At 45.8% G+C, this 22912-nt stretch overlaps 3 protein-coding genes across 3 annotated transcripts in view; 2 read left to right on the plus strand and 1 right to left on the minus strand.

Moving 5' to 3' along the window:
• LOC146682049 (NACHT, LRR and PYD domains-containing protein 12-like) overlaps positions 1 to 22912 on the plus strand; it is a 233161-nt gene that overhangs the window by 21170 nt on the left and 189079 nt on the right. The window lies entirely within an intron of this gene.
• Positions 1117 to 22055, plus strand: LOC146682050 (ribonuclease inhibitor-like). The gene is made up of 4 exons (XM_085447412.1): positions 1117 to 1121; positions 2654 to 2833; positions 5136 to 5309; positions 21825 to 22055. The coding sequence occupies exons 1-4, from the start codon at positions 1117 to 1119 to the stop codon at positions 22039 to 22041; spliced, it is 576 nt and encodes a 191-aa protein (XP_085303538.1). The 3' UTR covers positions 22042 to 22055.
• On the minus strand, positions 6301 to 7608 carry LOC146682051 (syncytin-A-like). The gene has a single exon (XM_085447413.1). It carries the CDS (start codon positions 7606 to 7608, stop codon positions 6751 to 6753), a length of 858 nt encoding a protein of 285 aa, XP_085303539.1. The 3' UTR covers positions 6301 to 6750.

Genomic DNA, 22912 nt, shown 5'->3' on the forward strand with positions numbered 1-22912 from the left:
CATTTCTTTTTACCCAGTGTTTCTATATTGCACTTTGTATTTGTCTATATTTATCATGCACTACTTTGCTCATTTATTGTTTGGTTTTAATGTTATTAAATTTCGGTTCTTTTGGTATTTGTTATGGCCAAAAAGACACGGCTCAAAAGTGGTCTTTTTACTTTTTAAGTTATTAAATTTGTAACTGTAGTGATTTGTGTGTGTGACAGAGAGGCACTGCCAGGGATTTTTGACACAAGTTGTTCTTGTAAAATCAGTCTGTGAAGGTTCTCAGACATCCAGGTCATCGTAGTCTAAGGAGCTTGGAAAGAAAAGCGTCTGGACTTCTTTAAGTTTCCTTGAAGATGTTTCACCTCTTATGAGAGAAGCGTCTTCAGTTCTAAGGGTCAAATGGTGGAGTGGGGCAGTCAGTGAAAGGGCAATGGTGGTGTCTCAGGGTTTGTATGTTTGGGGGGTTCAGAGGGAAAAGATGAATGCAGGTCTGGAGTTGCTGTGTGAGAGCAGGGAGTGAATCTGATCAAACATGAGTGTCATGAAGCCTGTTTGCAGTTATTTGCACTGTTTTCCACTCTGGATGTTGTTTCTGTTCAGCTGTGAGTAGAAAAGGCTCCATTCTACAACCTGTTTGTGTTAGTTGTTCAATAGAAACATTATTTTGTGCTGATGTTGCACTTCTTTTATTCACAACCAGAGTTTTTGAAGTCTGCATAAAAATGATTTAAATGACTTTTGAATATTACTTTAAATACTTAGATTTAAAGTTCTGAAAAAAGTTTAAATACAAAGATCAGTATTGTCTAATGTTTTGGCTGCAGTGTGTTTTTGCAGACAGGTATAACAGAACAGCTTTAGTGTTTAGATTTTTTAAACTTGAGTATGAACTTATACAAAATGCAGCAAGATATTAAAAAAAAAAGTGGCATCGTTCCATCTCTGCTTTGATTAGAGACACAGCTCTAATCAAAGAGGTGGTCCGCTTGCCTCCGCCCCAGAGAGAAGGGTTACATCTCCTGGGTTTAGGTGTTTTCCAATTTGTCATCATTTTGAAAAGTTTACATTTCTTCAGTGTTGAGCAGCAGAAATGAGACTTTCCTGTCAGAGGTCATTTTTGAAAAAATGAGGTAAATCAACCATGAAAACCATGAATCAACATGTGAACATGAGCTGATGCTGCTGAAGTGAAGCAAAGTTACAGAGGTTTGATTACAGACACAGCTGAGAGTTTGTAATCTGTCATCATTTTAAAAAGTTTCCATGGAACAGCAGAAATGAGGCTTTACTGTCAGAGGCCGACAGCACTGAACACAACAGCAGACTGGTGGCTAATAAACAGTGAATGATGCAGAAACAGATGTTTGAAGCTGTTCTTGGGAGAGAGAGAGCTGTGCAGGCAGGAACAGCCAAAGTCAGAGAGAATTCATGAGCATATTGATCAAACGTGAAGCAGAGTTTGGATCTTCTTTTGCTGCTGCTTCACTCAGTTTTGGTTGGAGACAGATGAAACCTGCAGCTTCAGGATCTGTGAGCTGTCCACTTTCAGCCCCGACGGCGTGTCCGTGTACGTGCCGTGGAGTGAACGATCCACGCTCTGTGTTTCCATCTTTGTGTGTTTAGCTGCTCTCATTTACTGTTTTAGCTGTTTGCTGCTTGTTGAAATAGTTTGTGAGCTTTAACCTGAGATTCTGGCAAAATACATTTATATTAAACATCGATTCAGGATTGAATGAATCAACATCGTTTTATTCAAATTAAAACCATTTAAATGGGAACATGAATTTTTTACAGCCGTCAGCTGGTCCATGTGCAGCTGGCTGTGAGGCTCAGGGAGCGTCTACAAAGTGCAACACTGAAAGAACATCATCCATAAATATTGAGTAAGAACTGGACTCTCATACAGCGAGACTCAAATGCCTTTAAACATCAGCTTATCCTGCTGATCCAAGTCCAACACTGAGTTTGTAAAAACATGTTTGTCAATCATTTTGTTTGGTTTCTGAGGAAAAAGATTCAATAACTTGCTGCTAATACACAACATTTCATCATATTTCCTCATAAGCCTCTTTTGTCTGACCATTTGATCCCATTTGAATTTGCAATAAAGGATCCACAGAGTTTGGTGACAATAATGACAGTAGATGTTTGTGTGAAAGTGCTGGAAGCAAATGAGTGTGTGATGTTCTTTCAGTGTTGCACTTTGTAGACGCTCCCTGAGCACTGGTCTCACAGCCAGCTGCACATAGAGACCAGTGTTGTTAGTCCAGGTCAGAAGATGACTTGTTGGAATGAAAATGAGCTTGTAGTTTGTCTGCTTTAATAATGTGACTGGAAAAAGGTGTTGGACTTCAAATATGTCCATTTCTGTCACACTTCACCTTTAAAAGTGAAGCCATGTGGTTCCTGGAAGGAAAAACACGACTTTTTCAAGTCTTTGTCCTGTTTTTATGAGAAATGTACGACTTTAATGTGAAACATTCAGAGTTTTTTCTCTTGTTGTGTTTGTTTGAAGCTGCTTCCTGTTGGCTTCAGCTGTTTGGAGTTTCCATTTTCTAAACTTCTACATTCTGAACCTTCTTCAGCTCTGAACAGATGATGAAACACTGAATGATTTCAAGCACTTTGTCTAATAAACTTACATCTTTCATTCTTTATACAGATTGTGGAACTGTGATTTGTCAGATATTGGCCTTGATTATCTGGCAGCAGCACTGAAGTCCAACCCCTCGTATCCCACAGAGGTGGACCTGAGTGGAACCTACAGCAACCTGAAGGGTTCAGGAGTGAAGCATCTGTGTGGTTTTCGGGAGAATCCACGATGTCGATTTGAAACTCTGAGGTCAGTCAGCATGTTTTAGTTGTGCTGAGATGAATATGATGTGAAAGTTGTGCTGACACTAAACTGCAGACATCAGGCTGATATTATACTGATCCACACTGAGGATCTTCATGGTAAAGTCTGTTTTCTTCTTCTCTGGTTTAGTCCATTGACTGCAGCAGAACAATGTTCACATTTCAAACAGTGATACTCAACGTATGGCCCGCGGCCCACACGCGGCCTGCCCACCTTTCCTGATTCAGAGAGAGGGGACCCTGATTAACTGTGTAGCTTCTTCCTCACAGTTCTAAGTATCAGACACAACAATGAATAATCCACAGCTGACTGTCTTTAGCAGGTCAAAGGTCACGGCACACAGCACTCTGTGAAACAGTTTGGAGCAGGAATTCTTGCACATCTACAAACTGACACTGCTGCACGGCATGCTGGGTAATGCTAGCTGCTCAGGTATGGGCGTGCTAATGGCTGTGAGGCTCTGTGGCTGCAGAACACCGAAGAAGAGAAAAGAGAGGTGGAGGATGAAGAAAAGAGGCGGAGATGAAGCAGAAGTTTTGCTCCAGAGAGGAGCTGTGTCTGTGTGGGCAGGGCTCAGACAGCTCCGCCCACACAGTGACAGTGAAGCAGGTGAAGAGTAATAAATGAAGACAGCAGACAGTATTTGATAAGCTGATGTACAAACATGTAGGTCGTGTCCAAATTCATGGGCTGCATCCTCCTGAGGCCGCATTTGTAGACCGATTACGTCACAGCGACACGTCGAAGGCTGTCCAAATTCGTAGACTCCTCCGAATGCAGCCAACAAATGCGTCCTCCTTTTCCCCGAATTTGAAGGATGGGTCGGGTGTGTCCTTCGTGGCCTACCATATCCCAGAATTCATAGCGTGGCCCAGCCAAACTCCAGTTTCCAACAATGGCGGCCGCTACTAAGTTTTAAAATTACTCATACTAATCTTTTTCGGTCACAAAATAAACTTTTAACATATTTTCAGGCGAGAAAGTAGCTGTGTAAACATCAAATATCTGCTCGGTCTATCAAGATACCGCATATTTGCAAAAGTGCTTCGACGTTTTCGGAGACGTCTGCTACCCACCAGCTCGATAGCTCGCCGGGAGCTCGAGGGTCACTGAAGCCGCCGAGAACGGCACAACTCCCGGCACATCATTTTCAGATCACCGCGGACTTTCGCTACTCAGGTTAAACGTGATATATAAGTCACTTAGACAACCTCAAAATGTTATTGTTTGGCTTTTTTCAGTGTTTTGTTTGTTTGTGAGTAAATCGGTTTGGCTGAGATTAAAGTTATTAGATTAGATTAGATAAAATAAAACTTTATTAATCCCCCAGGTGGGTTCCTCCTTGGTCTTTACAGAGCTGACTAAACGTCAAACAGAAAACTGATTAAACAGAAGTATGAGACGGTCGAGAATTTACGCCAGTGTCCTGTTATATTTTAGATAGCAAGGAGCAGACGGCTGAGTTTATTAAACTCCACCGAGACAGCGGTGACGCTAATCAGAAGGCTAGACCGTCCAATTTCCCCAGCCGTTTATTTCCAGCCTACCCGACCTTCTGAGGACCCAGCCCACGTAGACCGCAAAGGCCGGGTCCTCGGGAGGATGCAGCCCATGAATTTGGACACGACCGTAGAATGATGGTGGCAGCTACAGAAACAGGTCTATACAGACTGAAGCGTGTCTCAGTCTGAATGTACACTGCTGTTATAAGAGCTGTGGAAACTCAGGTCAAAAGGACGTAACCACACTGCTGACAGTTCCAGGACATTCACAGAGTTACAGCATCATTTGTGACCATAAAGACAGAAAGCTCATCCAAATCCTGGGATTAAAAGTCTGTCCTGGTGGTGTCCAGTCAAACACGTCTCTGTGAAAGCTTCAATCCAACAGGCTCCAAAGTCCTTCTGCTCATTTCCTCGCCGGGTTCTTGATGCTCCTGTACCATCTCTCTGTCATCCTCCTCGCTCCCTCTTTGCACTCACAGTCTTTGTGCATCATTAACACTCACATGTGGAAAACCAAAGTTTTACTGGGCAGAAGATGATCATCAGTGACTCTGTCTTTAAAACACTCTTGTTAGAAATGTACGACTTTAATGTGAAACATTCAGAGTTTTTTCTCTTGTTGTGTTTGTTTGAAGCTGCTTCCTGTTGGCTTCAGCTGTTTGGAGTTTCCATTTTCTAAACTTCTACATTCTGAACCTTCTTCAGCTCTGAACAGATGATGAAACACTGAATGATTTCAAGCACTTTGTCTAATAAACTTACATCTTTCATTCTCTATACAGATTGTGGGGCTGTGATTTGTCAGAGATCAGCTGTGATTATCTGGAAGCAGTGCTGAAGCTCAACCCTTCGTATCCCAGAGAGGTGGAGCTGAGCTACCACAAGCTTCAGGATTCAGGAGTGAAGCAGCTGTGTGTTCTTCTGGAGAATCCACAACATCAAATTGAAACTCTGAGGTCAGTCTCCACGTTTTAGTTGTGCTGACACTGTCGATCTGTGGAACTAAAACCTTTATACAGGAAGTCTGGTTCAGCTCTTTGTAGACCTTCTAATCTCTGATGCTCTGAGTCTTACTCAGTAGATGATGCAGAGTTGTGAAGCCGATGTGGGTGAGGACACTCGCCCAGCTCTAACTACTTTGACGTCCAGGCGGCTTCCCTGCTTGTCCTGATACAAACAAACCTGAGTAACCTTGCAGGTCAGATCTCATCATATCACACCTGTTATGGCAGCTCTCCTCTAGATTGTAGTTCTTGTTAACCTGGGATGGTTTTAGAAGCCTGGACCACAGACTGCAAGGGAAGATATTACTGGGAAAGGCCAAAGCAACCTATTAGACCCATTAAACACTAACATAGATGAATACTCAGATTTAACGATGCAGCGCTGATGTTCCCCCCTTGAATGCACAACAAGTACGGTGCTGGTCTTTCTCGGGTGGAGCAGAGACAGATTGAAGTCTTTCAGACTTTAGTGCCGACTTCCCTGACAGAGGCTGGACTCCATGGTCTGCACAGGAGGCTTCTACACTGTGTGGAGGTGACTCCTGGACTTGAAGACAGGCTGCAGGTACATGTGTGATGAAGAGGAGCTACAGCAGTGTGATGGAGCTGCAGGTGTGAAGGAAGTCCTGCTGTCCTGTCCCACCCTCATCTTTGCTTCCTCTGTCTTCTCTGGACTTGTCCTCCTGTTTCAGAAACAGCACTGCTTCATGCCGAGGGTGGACGGGAGCGTTGGCTCTGATTCTTTTACCGTCCACCACAAGGAGACACTGATGCTGACCTCCTGATTCATCTGCATGTGTTCTGCTTCACACTGCTCACCTCCACCAAAGACTTCACAAACATCTTCTTTCTTTGAGTCCAGTTTGTCCCACAAACACTTCCAAATCTCCTCCTCTGAGATTCTGCAGCTTCTTGCAGTGTGACTCAGTGTGTGTGTGGTACTGCTGATCAAAGGGTCATATAACATCCTTGGTCAGGAAGAGGGTAGACCCCCCTTCACCCTAGATGGTTCACCCTAGATAACATGGTGAGGAAGTCCAGCAGTTCATCTAAACAAAAAGCACTTAGACTAGAACAGACGTAGCTACGTTAATCCTGCCATAAAACAATAAGAGAAGGTACGACCTCTCTCGTGCTCCCAGGATGTGGGTGTGCATTCCAGTGTGGAATACACACCAAGCCCCTGCAGCCTGCTAAAGATCACACATCCTATCACTACACAATTGATTATACACCTCTAAGAATATATGGTTAAATATTTCCTAATACAAATGACAATAATAAAATCTAAACCCATCATCACCACCCTGTATTGTCATTTTTTAAGGCTATACGGCATATATATATCTTCAGCTCTACACCACTTGTCAACATTTTCAGTGCAGGCTTCATTTCATACACACATATTAGCCTTAGCATCCATGTCACTCTGCTGCAACAGTATGAAATTGGTAAAGGTGTTAGCAATCATTTTATTCACCATCGATCTTACACATGGCAAGATGCAACCTGTAAACAAGCAAAGCAAAGCCAATAATGTAAGAATGGGAGTCAAAAACTTTAGAAACATATTCCACCATGGTCCAGATGTCAACCAGGCTATCCAGCCTTGTGACGTGTCTCCTCCTGATGTGTGGTCCGCCACATATTTCTGCAGAGCAGTTAAGTTCTGCAGTGCCTCATAGATGTCTCCTCCAGTCGTATATCCATCCGGAATAAACGTACAACATGTCTCTCCAATCAGCTTACACACTCCTCCTTGTGATGCTGTTATCAAGTCTAGGGTCAGCCTGTTCTGCAGTACCATCGTTCTGATGGCCTTTTGCTCCTCCGCTAAGGCTGTTCCCAGAGTCTTAGTGAGATTAATGTGTCGCAGTAAGGCATATCGGTTGATCTCCACATGATCCCGCACCTCTGCAACTCCGATGTTTGGGATCAAACTTTGGAAGAATTTAGCTCCTCCACTCCAAATGCGGAATTCTCGTGGCACTCCAGTGTCTACTGTCACTCCAAAAGAGTTAGGTGAGGCTATATTCACCTCACGCTTCCGTCGGTTGCTAGGGTGATGTTCAACTCTGTCCATGAAGAAGACATGATCCGATAACTTCACCACGGCACACAATCCTCCCCATCCCTCAGGGAGTGATAGATAGGCTTTATGTCCACACAAGAAATACCAATCAGCCAAAACTCTTGTTCCTTTTGATTGATTGATTGATTGATTGATTGATTGAATCTTTATTTTGAACATGTTGAAAAAGTATAAAAAAAAAAAATACTACTGCTCGGCACCATCCTTGCACATCCTGTCCACTTCTGACTCTTTGCTTTTACTGGTATCCTGTAAGCCCGGTTGGACTTGCATTCAGTCCTCCTTAATGTCAAGTTCTCAGCTCACTTTGCACTGGTCAAGCATTTCATACACCTGCTCTCATTCTCTGGAGGGCAGTAGGTGTATATGTATCCACATAAACGAAGCGGCAGCTCCCCCACTGACAGTGATCCATTGTTCATCACACACAACGGCAGTTGAGCTGTATTCAGCTTGTTCAGCAATATTATGTCTGGCAGTGGGTCTGACACTTGAGGCCAGGCCAATAAGTCAGTTTGCTCAGAACAATTCACATCTATAAGTGGCGACTTACTCCAGGTGATGTTCAGAGGTGTACTATAGTTGGCCTGGGACCAGAGGACTCTGTTGCCAGGATGAGTTGCTAAGCCCAACAGACACCAACTCCTGTCCTCTGGTATGCTGTACGGCCACAGTCCAGATGTATATGCGGATAACGGCATATGAGCACACACATAGCAGTCCGTCCTATTGTTCAAGTGAGCAGTTGTATTCATAAACTGCCACCAAAAGTTTGTAGAATAGCCATGAGGGTATTGGGTGTGGTTTCCTTGGACATACAGGGTCTCCACAGCTGACCATGATGACATCAAAGCCATTACACCCAGCAGGGTAGACAACACTTTACCAGCCATTCTGATGAGTACCTGTGGCTCAGTTGGTTTCTTCACCGGATTGAGACGAAGGGCCCTAGAGGCTTCCCCCCCCTTTGTACCCGGTCTTCCTGCCACTTACTCCGAGCTGGCCTGGATGTGTGTCACCTTTTTGCAGTGGCTTTGGTGTATCCAGGTGGGTCGTTCTGCAATCTTCACAGCAGTTGGTGTTGTCAGCAGAGCCTGGTATGGTCCGTCCCACCGTGGCTTCGACCAGCACTTCCTCTTTATGACCTTTATCAGTACCCAGTCCCCTGGCTTCAGACGTTCTTCCTGTACAGAAACAGAATCATCTGGCAGATTATTTGCACTCATGACTTCTTTGCTTTTCAGCATTTTAATCATCCAGTCTGCTAGTGTGTTTTCTTCTTCTGCTTTATCATTATCATTACAAAACACTGGAACTCTAAATGGCCTGCCATATATTATTTCAAAAGGCGTTAGGCCATTATCAGTTGGCGTGATTCTCATATACATTTTCACTAGCTCAATGCAGTCTACCCATGTTCTGCCTGTTTCCTCCATTGTTTTCCTGAGTCTCAGCTTTACTGTGCCATTAGTCCTTTCAACCAGCCCTGCACTTTGTGGGTGATATGAGCAATGGTTTTTCAGCGTTATCCCCAGATGTTGTGACATTTTCTCAATTACTTCATTCACAAAATGAGGACCATTGTCACTGTAAATAGTCTGGGGGATCCCATGCTCTGGGATCACATTTTTGCATATCACTTTAGCCACTGAAATAGCATCTGCTTTCTTAGTGGGGACAACTTCTACCCACTTTGAGAACGGGCACACAATCACCAGGCAGTACCTGTAGGTGTTACAGTTAGACAACTCAATGAAATCCATATGGATTACTTCAAATGGGTAGCTGGGTCTGGGAAACTTTCCTCTCCTAGGTCTGAGGTTTCCTTGAGCATTATGTTTACAACATATTAAACATGCTTTACAAAAATGTTTTGAATAAGCATTGAATCCCAGTGTGAAAAACTGCCGTTCGACTGCTGCCACCATCCCAGCTGTCGAGACATGGCAGAGCCCGTGGCTCAAACTTGCAGCAGTCCTATATAGGTTCTTAGGCAATATAGGTTTATCACAAAGATAGTAGACATCACCTCGCAGGCTTGCTCCTTTAGTGAGCCACAGCTGCTTCTCAGCTGGAGGTGAGTGTGACTGCATGTCTGCTAACACATCATGTGTGATGGGCGTAGTTTGCTCCTGTGACGCCAGAACATGAACCCCATGTGTTCCAAGGGCCGCTTCCTTTGCAATTTTATCTGCAAAGGCGTTGCCTAGTACAATGAGGTCAGTGCCACGTGTGTGTGCTGCACATTTACAAACCGCAACTTTACTAGGCAGTAAGACTGCTTTCAACAGGGCCTGCAACAATGTCGCATGCTCCACAGGTTTACCTGTTGATGTTGTCATGCCTCGTCTTGACCACTGAGCGGCAAAGAAATGAAGTGTAGCATATGCATACTGACTGTCAGTATATATAGTCACTGCCTCCTGTCTCTTCTGCGCCTGTTCTAACCACAATTTAGCGGACGCCACTTGTAACTCTCTCTCCTGTTTCAATTTCCCTGTCGCACAAGCTGCTTTCACTGTCAACTGGTCTACTAACATTTGACATTGTCCTACAACCAATTTACCTTCAAAATCATATTTCTTGCGCCAATGTCCTAAATACTTTGCGCTACCGGGAGCGAATTTCACCATAAACTTCTCGTCACCCTCTGACACACTCTTGGTTGCTTGGGAACCCATAATAACAACAACAGCTGCCGACGTCACAGACCACGTGTTCTGCTCCGCACACACTCACACAACAACAACAACAACAAAAAATATCCTCACACACAAACAACAAAAATTAGGCCTATTGTCTCAACGCAGTCTCACACAGTGACTGCGTGCTTTGTCGCACACAGTGGCAAAGACTTACATAGCAGTGATCACGCGCTTTATCGCACACAGTGATAAAGACTTTCAACGCAACCTCACACAGTGGATGCGCGCTTTGCTGCACACAGCGGCAAAGAATAGTCGCACACAGTGACTACACGCTTTATCGCACACAGTGATAAAGACTTTACAACTCAGCCTCACACAGTGGCTTAGATTTTTCACATACCTACTTGGTGTTGCTTATTGCGAGTAGCATCAGTCCCGAATCCCGTCAATCGTCATCCATCGAGGAGAAAAAACAGACGGCTAATCCACCGGCTCGATGACGAATTCTCACGCCTCGGGACTTTGCTGCAGGACCTCTATAAGTCCTGGCTGACGTCAGTCTGTCGGCGTGTCTCTTTTCCCCTCGGTGAATGTCGACTCCAGGGATCCGGCTCTCGAAGGACCAATTAATGATAGGTTTGTAGTTTGAACCTATCCACTGGAACGTTAAGGACAATCTGCTACGCAGCAAAAAGCAAGACACAAGGCACCAAAGTTCTCTGGTTTACTCATGCATGAGGGAGACCTGGCTGGAGCCAAGCGTCGTTCCACCACTTGACCACCATCAGACTCTCAGCCAGGCTCCCCATAGCACTCCTTTTATTGTGGTTACATGAATATGCATAGGGTCATTAACATATAGCATCTCACATAGGTATACATGTGAACAAAGAATACTGTGTGTGTGTGTGTGTGTGTGTGTGTGTGTGTGTGTGTGTGTGTGTGTGTGTGTGTGTGTGTGGTACTGCTGATCAAAGGGTCATATAACATCCTTGGTCAGGAAGAGGGTAGACCCCCCCTTCACCCTAGATGGTTCACCCTAGATAACATGGTGAGGAAGTCCAGCAGTTCATCTAAACAAAAAGCACTTAGACTAGAACAGACGTAGCTACGTTAATCCTGCCATAAAACAATAAGAGAAGGTACGACCTCTCTCGTGCTCCCAGGATGTGGGTGTGCATTCTAGTGTGGAATACACACCAAGCCCCTGCAGCCTGCTAAAGATCACACATCCTATCACTACACAATTGATTATACACCTCTAAGAATATATGGTTAAATATTTCCTAATACAAATGACAATAATAAAATCTAAACCCATCAGAAAGCGAGAGTTAAAACACTGAACAGTGTCCACTGAGCTTCTTATGCTATTCTCATGCTCAAAGAAGTTTAACAGGAAGGACGACTCGTCCATCAGGCGTCCAGCTGTCCGTGACCGTGTCCACAGCAGAGTGTGACCGAGGCTTCATGCTAACACGCACACATGAAGCTAATACCACCACGAGCAGCTGCTCAGTGGATTTGGAGGACAAATGTCTGCAGCTTCTCACAGGCAGTATGCAGAATGTGGATCTCCACAAAGACTGTGGAGAGCTCGTCCCACACTCTAAATCCAAACTTGTCTGCACAAAACTTCTCACACGTTCCCGTCACAAGTGTCTTCTAAGTGAAGCTACCAGGTTCAGGTCCAGCTTGTTTATCTGGAGCTGCAGGAGATGATCCATCCTCACAAAGCAACACAGCAGATATGCAAACACACAACACAACCAAAGGATTCTCTCTGCATGTCTGTGGCTGATGCTGCTGGAACGAAGCTGTTTGAAACCTTGTTGTTCTGCACTTTGGGACCAGAAGAGGAAACTGAAGCTCTGTGCAGAGGGTCCAATGGAAGCAGCCAAGCACTGTAAGTGTCTGCTGTACAGGGATGCTGGTTCAGCTGTGGCTCAGTTTCACAGTGTGACTCAATAAAAGCAGCAGGAAATCAAAGCTTGATGCTTTCATCAGTGTGGAAATAAGAAAGTTTCCTGTGACAGACGCTGGAGCTCTTTCACTCTCAGCTTCACAGTTTCAGCTTCAGACTTCTTCCAACATGTTTCTAACACGGCCACATTCCACCTTAATGGAGCTGATATCTTGTGCATCAGCACATTTTCTAAAGGCAGCGATCACATCTTTAGTTTTGGATGTTTAACTGCAGATTGTTTATGTGTTTATAGCACATTAATTACAGCAGCAGCGTTGACCACAGTGCTGTACAAGAATCCAAGATAACTATTAAAATAACTCCTAATATTAATATCACACATCAAATATCAAATAACTCTCATGCTGTATTAAAAGCCAGTGAATACAAATGTGTTTTCAGAGCAGATTTACAGAGACTGACAGCAGGAGCTGGGGCTGTTCGATAGAACGATGTATATATGATGACCATATGAAAACGTCTATCGTTTCATATCACGCTCTTTGTTTCCTGCTTATGTGTTTGTGTTTTCCAGATAAAGCTTTCAAAATAAATCTGAAGATCCTGTTGAGAGTTTTCAAAATAAACACAATACAGTACTGCGGTCGCTCGTTTATCGAGTTACGTTCTAAAAATAAGTCTCAGAATGAAGTAGCAGCTTTATGTCTTACAAGTATTATAGAAGTTTTAAGGCAGTTAAACCCTCACTGCACACTTTCTACACTTTTCTCAGACAGGCATGAACATTTTCACACTTTTCTCTCTTGTTTAAACAAAGTTCAAACCTTCATAGAAAAATAAGTTCATTATTAAAGAGTGAAAGCAAAGTGTGTCATGGTCCTGGGTCGGTGACCCAGCGCTTTTAGTTTGTTATCATTTTCTAGATGATGATTGTTTTAGTTCTGTGTTATTTTCGATCTGCCTCTGAGTCTGCGTCTGTATCTGTCTGTCTATGGTGTCTCCCCATCTGTTTGTGAATCTGTCTGTTTAGTTCAATGTCTTGTCTGGTTCCATGTATCTGAGTTTCCTGTTTTATTGTGAAGGTCCGTGTCATATGTGAGTGTGATCAGTTTACGTTTCCCCTGTCCCGTCAGCCCAGATTCCTCCCAGCTGTGTTGCCCTCCTGTCTCGCATCCCCTGATTACTGGTGTGTGTATTTAAGCCCTGTGTGTTCTCCTGCCTGTTGCCGGTTCGTCTGTGTTCCTCCGTGTCAGTCTGTGTAACTCTGTGTCAGTCTGTTACCCTGTTCCTCGTCTGCGTCTCTCTGCTATTCATCATCCGTTGTCATATGCTCCCAGGTCTGTTATTTTAGTTCTCCCAGTGTAGGTGTCTTTAGTTGTTTGTTATGCCCCACTGTTTGTTTGCCACTACACCTCTGTAAATAAAACCACCGGTATCTCATCCACTGCCTGCATCTTGGGTCCTCCTTCTATATCCACACGGCTCGCCTCGGCAGCCGTGACAGTACGAACCGGCCACTATGGACCCAGCAGCATTCAACCCGCCCAAGGAGCTCCGGGAGGACATTGTTTACTCCGTGGACAAATTAATCAACGCGTGGCTGGAGCACGAGGGGAGAGAATTTCGCCAAGCCGTGGCTAATCGGCTACAGCGCTTGGTTTCTGGTCTCCCCTGGCTGCTCAGCTCACTTCACCCGCTCGCACAGAATTTCATTCTGAATGGACTCCGTCTTCACCCCCCGGCTGCTACCACCCACCCTGCAGCTCATGCTTCACTGCCCAGTCCGACAGAGGATGTTCTGCCCGGCCCGTCAACCCAGCCTTCGAGGGGGAAACGGCGCTCACGCTGCCGACGCTCCTCGCCACAGTCGGACCTGGGGATTTCCGAGCAGCCAGCTGTGGTGAGTGGACAGGACAGTATTGTTGGTCTGAACTGTGGGACCGTTTACTCAGGGGTGATGTTCTGTACGGCACTGGACAAAAACTGTTTATCGCCAGAAGCTCAGTTAGCCGCCCGGCCAGAAGCTCAGTTAGCCGCCCGGCCAGAAGCTCAGTTAGCCGCCCGGCCAGAAGCCCAGTCGCCACCTCCGCCACATTCAGCCTCACAATCCATAGCTCAATTACAGTCACAGCCAGACTTATTACAAACCCTGTTACAATCCATGGCCCAGTCAGTAGCCCGGTTAGCAGAAGAATCATTAGCTTTATCCTCAGTTCAGCAGTCACCAGCCCTGCATCCTGTGTCAGTTGCTCCACTACCTGTTCAGCCATCACCTTCACCTACTCCTCCTGTACAGCAAGCCATGTCAGTCCAACCCATAACGGACAGTTCAACAACTCCGTACTCTAAGCAGAGAGACAAACCCAAGAACAATGTCAACATTCCTCAAAGGCTGGCCAGTTCTGAGACTGAGGTGCACTCCAGGGCCTCCCCAGAGGCTGGGTTTCAGCCCCCATTAGACTCTGGACCCCTGGAGTTTAAGAAGCCAGCTGAGGACTGCACAGAGCTGTCGCTGCCTGAGCAGGGTCAATGCTCTGCGCAGCTGCAGGCCGCTATGTGTTTGCCAGAGGCCCGTGTGCCTGCTGGTCCTGTTCTGTCCCTGCCAGAGGCCCGTGTGCCTGCTGGTCCTGTTCTGTCCCTGCCAGAGGCCCGTGTGCCTGCTGGTCCTGTTGCGTTCCTGCCAGAGGCCCGTGTGCCTGCTGGTCCTGTTGCGTTCCTGCCAGAGGCCCGTGTGCCTGCTGGTTCTGTTGCGTTCCTGCCAGAGGTCTCCGCACCTGCTGGTTCTGTTCTGTGTGTGCCAGGGGCTCCAGTGCCCACTGGTTCTGAGACTGTTTTTGCTGGGGGGCCCGAGGAGCCCGTCCAGCCTTCTGCCTCGTTAGCTGGGGGGCCCGAGGAGCCCGTCCAGCCTCCTTCCTCGTCAGCTGGGGGGCCCGAGGAGCCCGTCCAGCCACCAGCTGCTCCACCAGCAGCCTCATCCACGCTTGCAGCAGCAGTTTCATCCATGCCGCCACCTGCTGCAGCGCCTCCGTCTGCATCCTCCACGCCGTTGCCTGGCCCGGCCTCTGCTGCATCCTCCACGCCGTCGCCTGGTCCGGATTCAGCATCCTCAGCGTCGCCTGGTCCAGCGCATGCTTCGGCTTCATCCGCTTCACCTGGTCCAGCCACTGCTTCATCCTCGCCTGGCCCAGCCACTGCTTCATCCTCGCCTGGTCCAGCCTCCGTGTCTTCATCCTCGCCTGGTCCAGCCTCCGCATCACCTGCAGTGGCCTCCTCTTCAGCTTCCTCATCAGCTGCTTTGCCTGGTCCAGCTTCAGCTTCCTCATCAGCTGCTTTGCCTGGTCCAGCTTCAGCTTCCTCATCAGCTGCTTTGCCTGGTCCAGCTTCAGCATCCTCATCAGCTGCTTTGCCTGGTCCAGCTTCAGCATCCTCATCAGCTGCTTTGCCTGGTCCAGCTTCAGCATCCTCATCAGCTGCTTTGCCTGGTCCGGCTTCTGCTTCAGCCTCGTCTGGTCCAGCCTCTGCATCATCGTCTGGTCCAGCCTCTGCCTCATCGTCTGGTCCAGCCTCTGCGTCTTCGTCTGGTCCAGCCTCTGCGTCTTCGTCTGGTCCAGCCTCTGCGTCTTCGCCTGGTCCGGCTTCAGCCTCCTCATCCTCGCCTGGTCCGGCTTCAGCCTCCTCATCCTCGCCTGGCCCGGCTTCAGCCTCCTCATCCTCGCCTGGCCCGGCTTCAGCCTCCGCTTCACCTGGGGCTGCAGGGGCCACGCAGCCTTCAGGTCCCCTACTACCACCTCCACATCGTCGGTCATCTGCCTGGCCGCCTGTTGGGCATCTCCGCCACCGTGGACGCCCTCCTGAACGCCGCCACTGCCTTCCACGTGGCCGGCCTCCGGACTTGTTTCCACGCCGCTGTTGCCGTCCGCACGGTCGGCCCCCAGAACTGTTTCCACGCCGCTGTTGCCGTCCGCACGGTCGGCCCCCAGAACTGTTTCCACGCCGCTGTTGCCGTCCGCACGGTCGGCCCCCAGAACTGTTTCCACGCCACTGCCTACTGCGTGGCCGGCATCCGGACCTGCCCCGTTGCCATTCGCATGGTCGGCTTCCTGAACTTGTCCATCTGGGCCTTTTTGGACTCTGTCCCTCCGTCCTGGGCCCCCTCCGCCCGCCCTGGTCGGGTTGTTTTCTGTTTTGTTTTGGTCCATTTTTTCGTTTCTGCTGGGCTGTCTGGTGCCAGCCCTTGAGGGGGGGTACTGTCATGGTCCTGGGTCGGTGACCCAGCGCTTTTAGTTTGTTATCATTTTCTAGATGATGATTGTTTTAGTTCTGTGTTATTTTCGATCTGCCTCTGAGTCTGCGTCTGTATCTGTCTGTCTATGGTGTCTCCCCATCTGTTTGTGAATCTGTCTGTTTAGTTCAATGTCTTGTCTGGTTCCATGTATCTGAGTTTCCTGTTTTATTGTGAAGGTCCGTGTCATATGTGAGTGTGATCAGTTTACGTTTCCCCTGTCCCGTCAGCCCAGATTCCTCCCAGCTGTGTTGCCCTCCTGTCTCGCATCCCCTGATTACTGGTGTGTGTATTTAAGCCCTGTGTGTTCTCCTGCCTGTTGCCGGTTCGTCTGTGTTCCTCCGTGTCAGTCTGTGTAACTCTGTGTCAGTCTGTTACCCTGTGTTCCACGGTGTCCTGTTCCTCGTCTGCGTCTCTCTGCTATTCATCATCCGTTGTCATATGCTCCCAGGTCTGTTATTTTAGTTCTCCCAGTGTAGGTGTCTTTAGTTGTTTGTTATGCCCCACTGTTTGTTTGCCACTACACCTCTGTAAATAAAACCACCGGTATCTCATCCACTGCCTGCATCTTGGGTCCTCCTTCTATATCCACACGGCTCGCCTCGGCAGCCGTGACAAAGTGTTTCTGAAATGTGTCAAATCAGCCTTTGCTGGCATTAAATGAGCTTGGTTCTGTGTGAGGAGCACTCGTCCATGGCCTGGGCTCCTCGCTGTCAGGTAAAGTTTCATAAAGCTTTTGAGTTTTTCTGCAGATAATGTTGGTGTCCAGCACGATGTTCTTTTTCCTGCGGTCACTGAGCCACAAAACCAAAGCTGACTCCATCCTTACGATGTTCTTGTTGTGGACAGTTACAACCTTTTTGCCTCCTTGTTGAAACTATGATGGTCAGCATCTTCCTCTGCCTTTGGCTGCTACCACAGGTGCAAAACGTCTCGTCATCATTGTTGTTTGTTGGGACAAAACGTACAAACATACAGTGCAGCACTGCAGAGTCACACTGCTGTAAATTTGAACACATTCTGTACTGTACAGGAGACACGGCACGAGATTGGCTGACAATGGTCTACAGCCAATCAGGACGCAGAACACAATGCGCTGTAAAAAACAAAAACATGCAAAATTGCACAAAAAAGATCAGCGAAACAGCGAGGCCGCCAAAGGTGAACTGTGTTACAGCGAGGGACCAGCGTATATGTGGTTGTTGGGACGATAAATGTCTTTGAGCTTGTGTCAGAAGACGAGCTGCAGCTTTCTGGACCAGCTGCAGTCTTGCCAGGCAGGTCCCACTAACTCCAACATATAAGGAGTTACAATAATCCAGCTGGGACGTCATGAAAACGTGGATCGCCCGTTCAAGGTTTTTAAAAGATAGAAATGATCTCACCTTAGATAAAAGCCTCAGTTTGAAGAAAGACCGCTGTACAACTGAGCTCAGCTGTTTTTCAAATTGCCGTCAAATATAAGCCCCAAATGTAATAATGCGATTTAATAAAAGAGCTGAACCAGTCTAATAGAGCGCCCTTGATGCCGCCATGCTCCAATGGTGAGGTCAAGATGCTGTGGTCAACAGTGTCAAAGGCAGCGGTCAGATCCAAAAGCACAGCTGAGTCTCCTGATCAGTGGCTGATAAAAGATCATTAAGAACTTTCCAAAGTGCAGTTTCAGTGCTGTGAAGAGCTTTAAAACCAGACTGAAACCTTTACAACAGATGGCAGCTGAACAAATATAATCTTTTACAAAATCTTCGACAGGAAGGGAAGCTTTGAAATAGGCCTGAAATTTGAGCGGACAGAGGATCCAGATCAGGTTTTTAGTACAGGCTGTACAACAGCATGTTTAAAACAGGCTGTACAACACCTGAACTAAGACTGCTGTTAAAAATCGCTAAGATGTCGGAACCGACAACCTTTAAAATCTTTTTAAACACGTGTTGGAACAACTTCATTTGGACAAGATGATGTCTTTATAGCATCACATCGTTCCTCCACCTGATCAAACCACACAGGCTCAAACTGATCAAAAACAGCTGAGCAGGTGAATATTTTAGCCCCGGTGCGATCTCGGGCGAGAGTATCGATGATGGCCAAAGGGCAGCGTCCAGCTCTACGGCCGCTGAAGAGCAGACTCAACAGACGCGCGTGATGTGGATCCTACTGCTCTAAAACTGGAGCTTCTTCAATCCATTAAAGAGGACATTCGTACGCTGTTAAAAGAAGAACTCAGAAATGCATTGAAAGAAGATTTTGACAATATAAGGGCTGACGTGCAAGGACTGAGAAATGAGATCGCTAACAGCATGGCGGCGACGTGCGGCGAAGTTGATGGAGTAAAGGTTACAGTGAAAGAAGCTGAGGATGGGCTGTCAATGTGGAGCGATGAGGTGACCACCCTGCAGTCTACAGTAGAGAGTATGAAGGAGGAGCTGTCTGACCTGAAGGATAAATGTGATGAAGGCAGGAAGCGGAGTGCTAACATCCACATCATAGGGATCCCAGAGGGCCTGGACTCGAGCTCCTCCACGGCCGTATCCGTGCTACTACGTGAAGTGCTGGGTATGGATAAAGACGTTATTGTCGACCGCTCACACAGGAGCCCTATCCTGAGAAAGCCAGCTTGTAACCCGCACGCCGTCATAGCCGAGCGTCATTACTACCAGGATTGTGTGGCTACGCCGTGCCAGGGCCCAAGCCCCGCTTGAGTTTAACGGACAACCTATTGCAATATTACGACTGGGCGATATGACCCAAAGTTCATATCTCGATATTCTTTAGCTGGGTGGCGATATACAATATATATCTCGGTATTTTTAAAGCCAGAAAGTACGAACAAAAAGAGAGTTCTTAGTCAAAGCTGTGTCCCAAATCTCACACAGGCACATTTATTAACATACAGCGTAGATGTACATGAAACAATTACTCAGAAATAAATGATCAGCATTTATTAAATAATAATGCTCCATAAATAAAAGAAAACAATGTTGTGTTTGTGCATAACAAAAAGCTCACAATCGTGCAGTCAAAATGTAAACAGACGCTGAGCATAATAACAAGCAGCTGCTCTGTTCCCAGGTTCTACTGCGTGACTGACAGCCTGGAGTTTGAAACCCTCTTTGTAACCGTGTCTCTTACAGGTGCCATTTATGGTCCTTATACACACTCAATACAGTAATATTACGTTGAAGGAGAGTACGTATCACTCCGCGAGGCTCCTCGTAGCTGTAATGCTCCAACAATCCATCAAGCGGTGCGGCCTCGTAGCTGAGCAAAGTCGTACCAAAACATCTTTTGAAAGGTTTCTGAGCGCCGTGTAGCACATAAAATCGGTTCGAGGTCAGTAAGCACAACCAGAATTCATCCATAAGGCGCACTGTCGATTTATGAGAAAATTACAGGATTTTAAGTGCAGAAAATATAGTTTATGGTTTTCCTTTGATCTTAGCAAATATCTACGCCTCTAATTGGGACGATCACAGATTTTTCACTAATGTCTTTGCGCGGCTCCCCAATATGTCATCACACAATATCATCTTTGAGGGAGACCTAAACTGCTCATTATCTGCTATGGACCACAGTTCACACAAAAGTACACTTAGTCCAAAGTCAGCATGCGTCATTCAGAGCTTTCTTGATAATTATGGGCTGGCTGATGTATGGAGATTTCATAATCCTGCTTCACGTCAATACTCTTTTTTTTTCTAATGTCCATAAAACATATATTTGTATAGAAAAACGTCTCCCTTTAGTTACAGAATGTGATTATAAGACTCTGGTGATTTCTCCTCTTGTTTTTTCAATGTGTATTCCTCATGCCTGCTCCAACTATCAGCCATGGAGATTCAACTCAGTGTTGTTAGCAGATGAAGAGTTTGTCAGTTACAAAAGGTCTCAAAGAGATTTTTTTCTATCAATCAGACCCCAGAGATGTCATCATCAGTCATTTGGGAATCTCTAAAAGCATCTGAGAGGCCAAATAATTTCATTTTGTGCCAAACAGAATAAAATAGGGACCGAGCGCCTCTCTCAGTTAGCTGATGAAATGACTAAACTACATGCTGTGCACAGCCACTCTCCTGAGCCTGTATTATATACACAGCGGTTACAATGACAAACTGAATACAATCTCATATCTACAAAACAGGCTGAGTCAAAGTTGCAGCTACGCTTATGAACATGGAGAAAAAACAGGCGAGTTATCAGGTCACCAGCTATGACTAAGAACAGCTAACCAACTATCCTTGAGCTCTACAATGACCAGGGAATAAGGTCTACAGACAACCAAACTATCCTTGAGATCCACAATGATTTCAATAAGGTGTTTGATATTCCCTCCTTGGGAGAAGATGCGATCGCTAGTCTGGAGGAACCTGTCTCTAATGTTGGAATTGAAACGGCCGTACGGAGCATGCAGTCTGGAAAATCTGCTGCCCCGACGGGTATCCATCTAATTTTTCATAAAGTTTTCTGACCGACTGAATTCACTGTTAAAATCAACTTTTGAAGATTGGGGGGTTTTTTTTATACGCTTAAAAAATGTGTCTTTAATTTTGTATCTTGGATAAAAGTATTGTATTGCTCCCCTCTAACAGCCGTCCGGACTAACAATAATCTGCCCCCCAGGACAGGGATGCCCTCTGTCTCCTTTTTGCCATTGACCCGCTAGCTGTTGCTCTGAGACAATGTGTTGGTGTTGAGGGAAAACATCGAGGGGGTATCGAACATGAAGTCTCTCTTTATGCCGACGACATGATTTTATTTATTTCCAACCCATCGAACAGCCTCCACAAACTTTTGGATAGACTTACAATAATAATAATAATACATTTTATTTATATGCGCCTTTAAGAGCCTCAAGGTCACCTTAATGCATACTTAAGGAATTTGGGACAATTTCTGGATATAAAGTGAATTTTGGGAGGAGCGAGGCAAAGTCTATCTGTACGACAACTGGGGAGTTTTGTGTATTTTAGCCCCTTTTAAACCCAGCTATAACAAGTTTAAGTACTCGGGCATCTGTGTGACAAGAAAACCACAAAGACTTGTATAAAACTATCTTCCTTTATTGTCGAAGCTTAAAGAGGATTTTGGAAAATGTGAGTTTTGCCTCTTTATATTTATGGTGGGGATGCAGAACAAGGAGCAAAGATGAATGTGATGCTGAATCAGCAGAAGACTTGGACTCATTTGATTCCAGCTTTGATATCATTGATTTCAATATGTCTATTTCTGTCACACTTCACCTTTAAAAGTGAAGCCATGTGGTTCCTGGAAGGAAAAACACGACTTTTTCAAGTCTTTGTCCTGTTTTTATGAGAAATGTACGACTTTAATGTAAAACATTCAGAGTTTTTTCTCTTGTTGTGTTTGTTTGAAGCTGCTTCCTGTTGGCTTCAGCTGTTTGGAGTTTCCATTTTCTAAACTTCTACATTCTGAACCTTCTTCAGCTCTGAACAGATGATGAAACACTGAATGATGTCAAGCAGTTTGTCTAATAAACTTACATCTTTCATTCTTTATACAGATTGAAGGACTGTGGTTTGTCAGAGATCAGCTGTGATTATCTGGCAGCAGCACTGAAGTCCAACCCCTCCCATCTGAGAGAGCTGGACCTGAGTAATGACTCCTTCTCTTCTTCAACTAAGAACAACCTGCAGGATCCAGGAGTGAAGCATCTGTGTGGTTTCCTGGAGAGTCCAGGATGTAAACTTGAAACTCTGAGGTCAGTCAGCATGTTTTAGTTGTGCTGAGATGAATATGATGTGAAAGTTGTGCTGACACTAAACTGCAGACATCAGGCTGATATTATACTGATCCACACTGAGGATCTTCTTGGTAAAGTCTGTTTTCTTCTTCTCTGGTTTAGTCCATTGACTGCAGCAGAACAATGTTCACATTTTTTTAAACAATGTCTTTTTTATTAAGAGGTTTCCTTTTATACACAGAAACATCAACGTATATATTATACATATAAACAGAAAGAAAAGAGAAGGATTACAGATGATCTGTACATTAGGGTTAAGTAGTACATTTAAGCCGTGAAATGAGTTCAAAAATGTATCTTTGGCTGTGAAATAAAAGAAAAAAAAGAAAAAAGGGAAAGAAAGAGAAAAAAGAGAATATAAACAAATGTATAAAATATCCCAAAGTAACAAAATCCCTGCAAAACAATCCCATTCATTCCCACCCAGGTCACTGCCTGCACCCGCACACTGTATTTCCACACCTGACTTAAGAGAGTTTGCTGAAAAATTCTTATAGATTTTGAAAAGCATCAAGGAAGGGTCCCCACATGTCTTGAAATTTCCCAGTGGAGTTCTGAAGTGAGTGTCTTATCTTTTCCAGTTTTAGACAGGCCATGAGGTCATATAACCACTGTTTGTGAGTGGGAGGGGCAGCGTCCCGCCACCTCAGTAGGATTGCCCTCCTGGCCAACAGGGAACAGAATGATAATGCCTGTTTTTTTAGAGGCCGGTAGAAGCACCTCATTCCCACTGATGCCAAACAGAGCAAGAAGGGGGCCGGGGGCCAGCGTCACACTGAGAATCCTGGACAGGGTACGAAAAACCTCTGACCAGAACTGAGTGAGATTGGGACAAGACCAGTACATGT

Source organism: Copadichromis virginalis, linkage group LG23 (assembly GCF_057382275.1).
Source record: "Copadichromis virginalis isolate Kocher_CV1m ecotype Utaka linkage group LG23, C_Virginalis_male_GT1.1, whole genome shotgun sequence".
NCBI lineage: Eukaryota > Metazoa > Chordata > Actinopteri > Cichliformes > Cichlidae > Copadichromis > Copadichromis virginalis.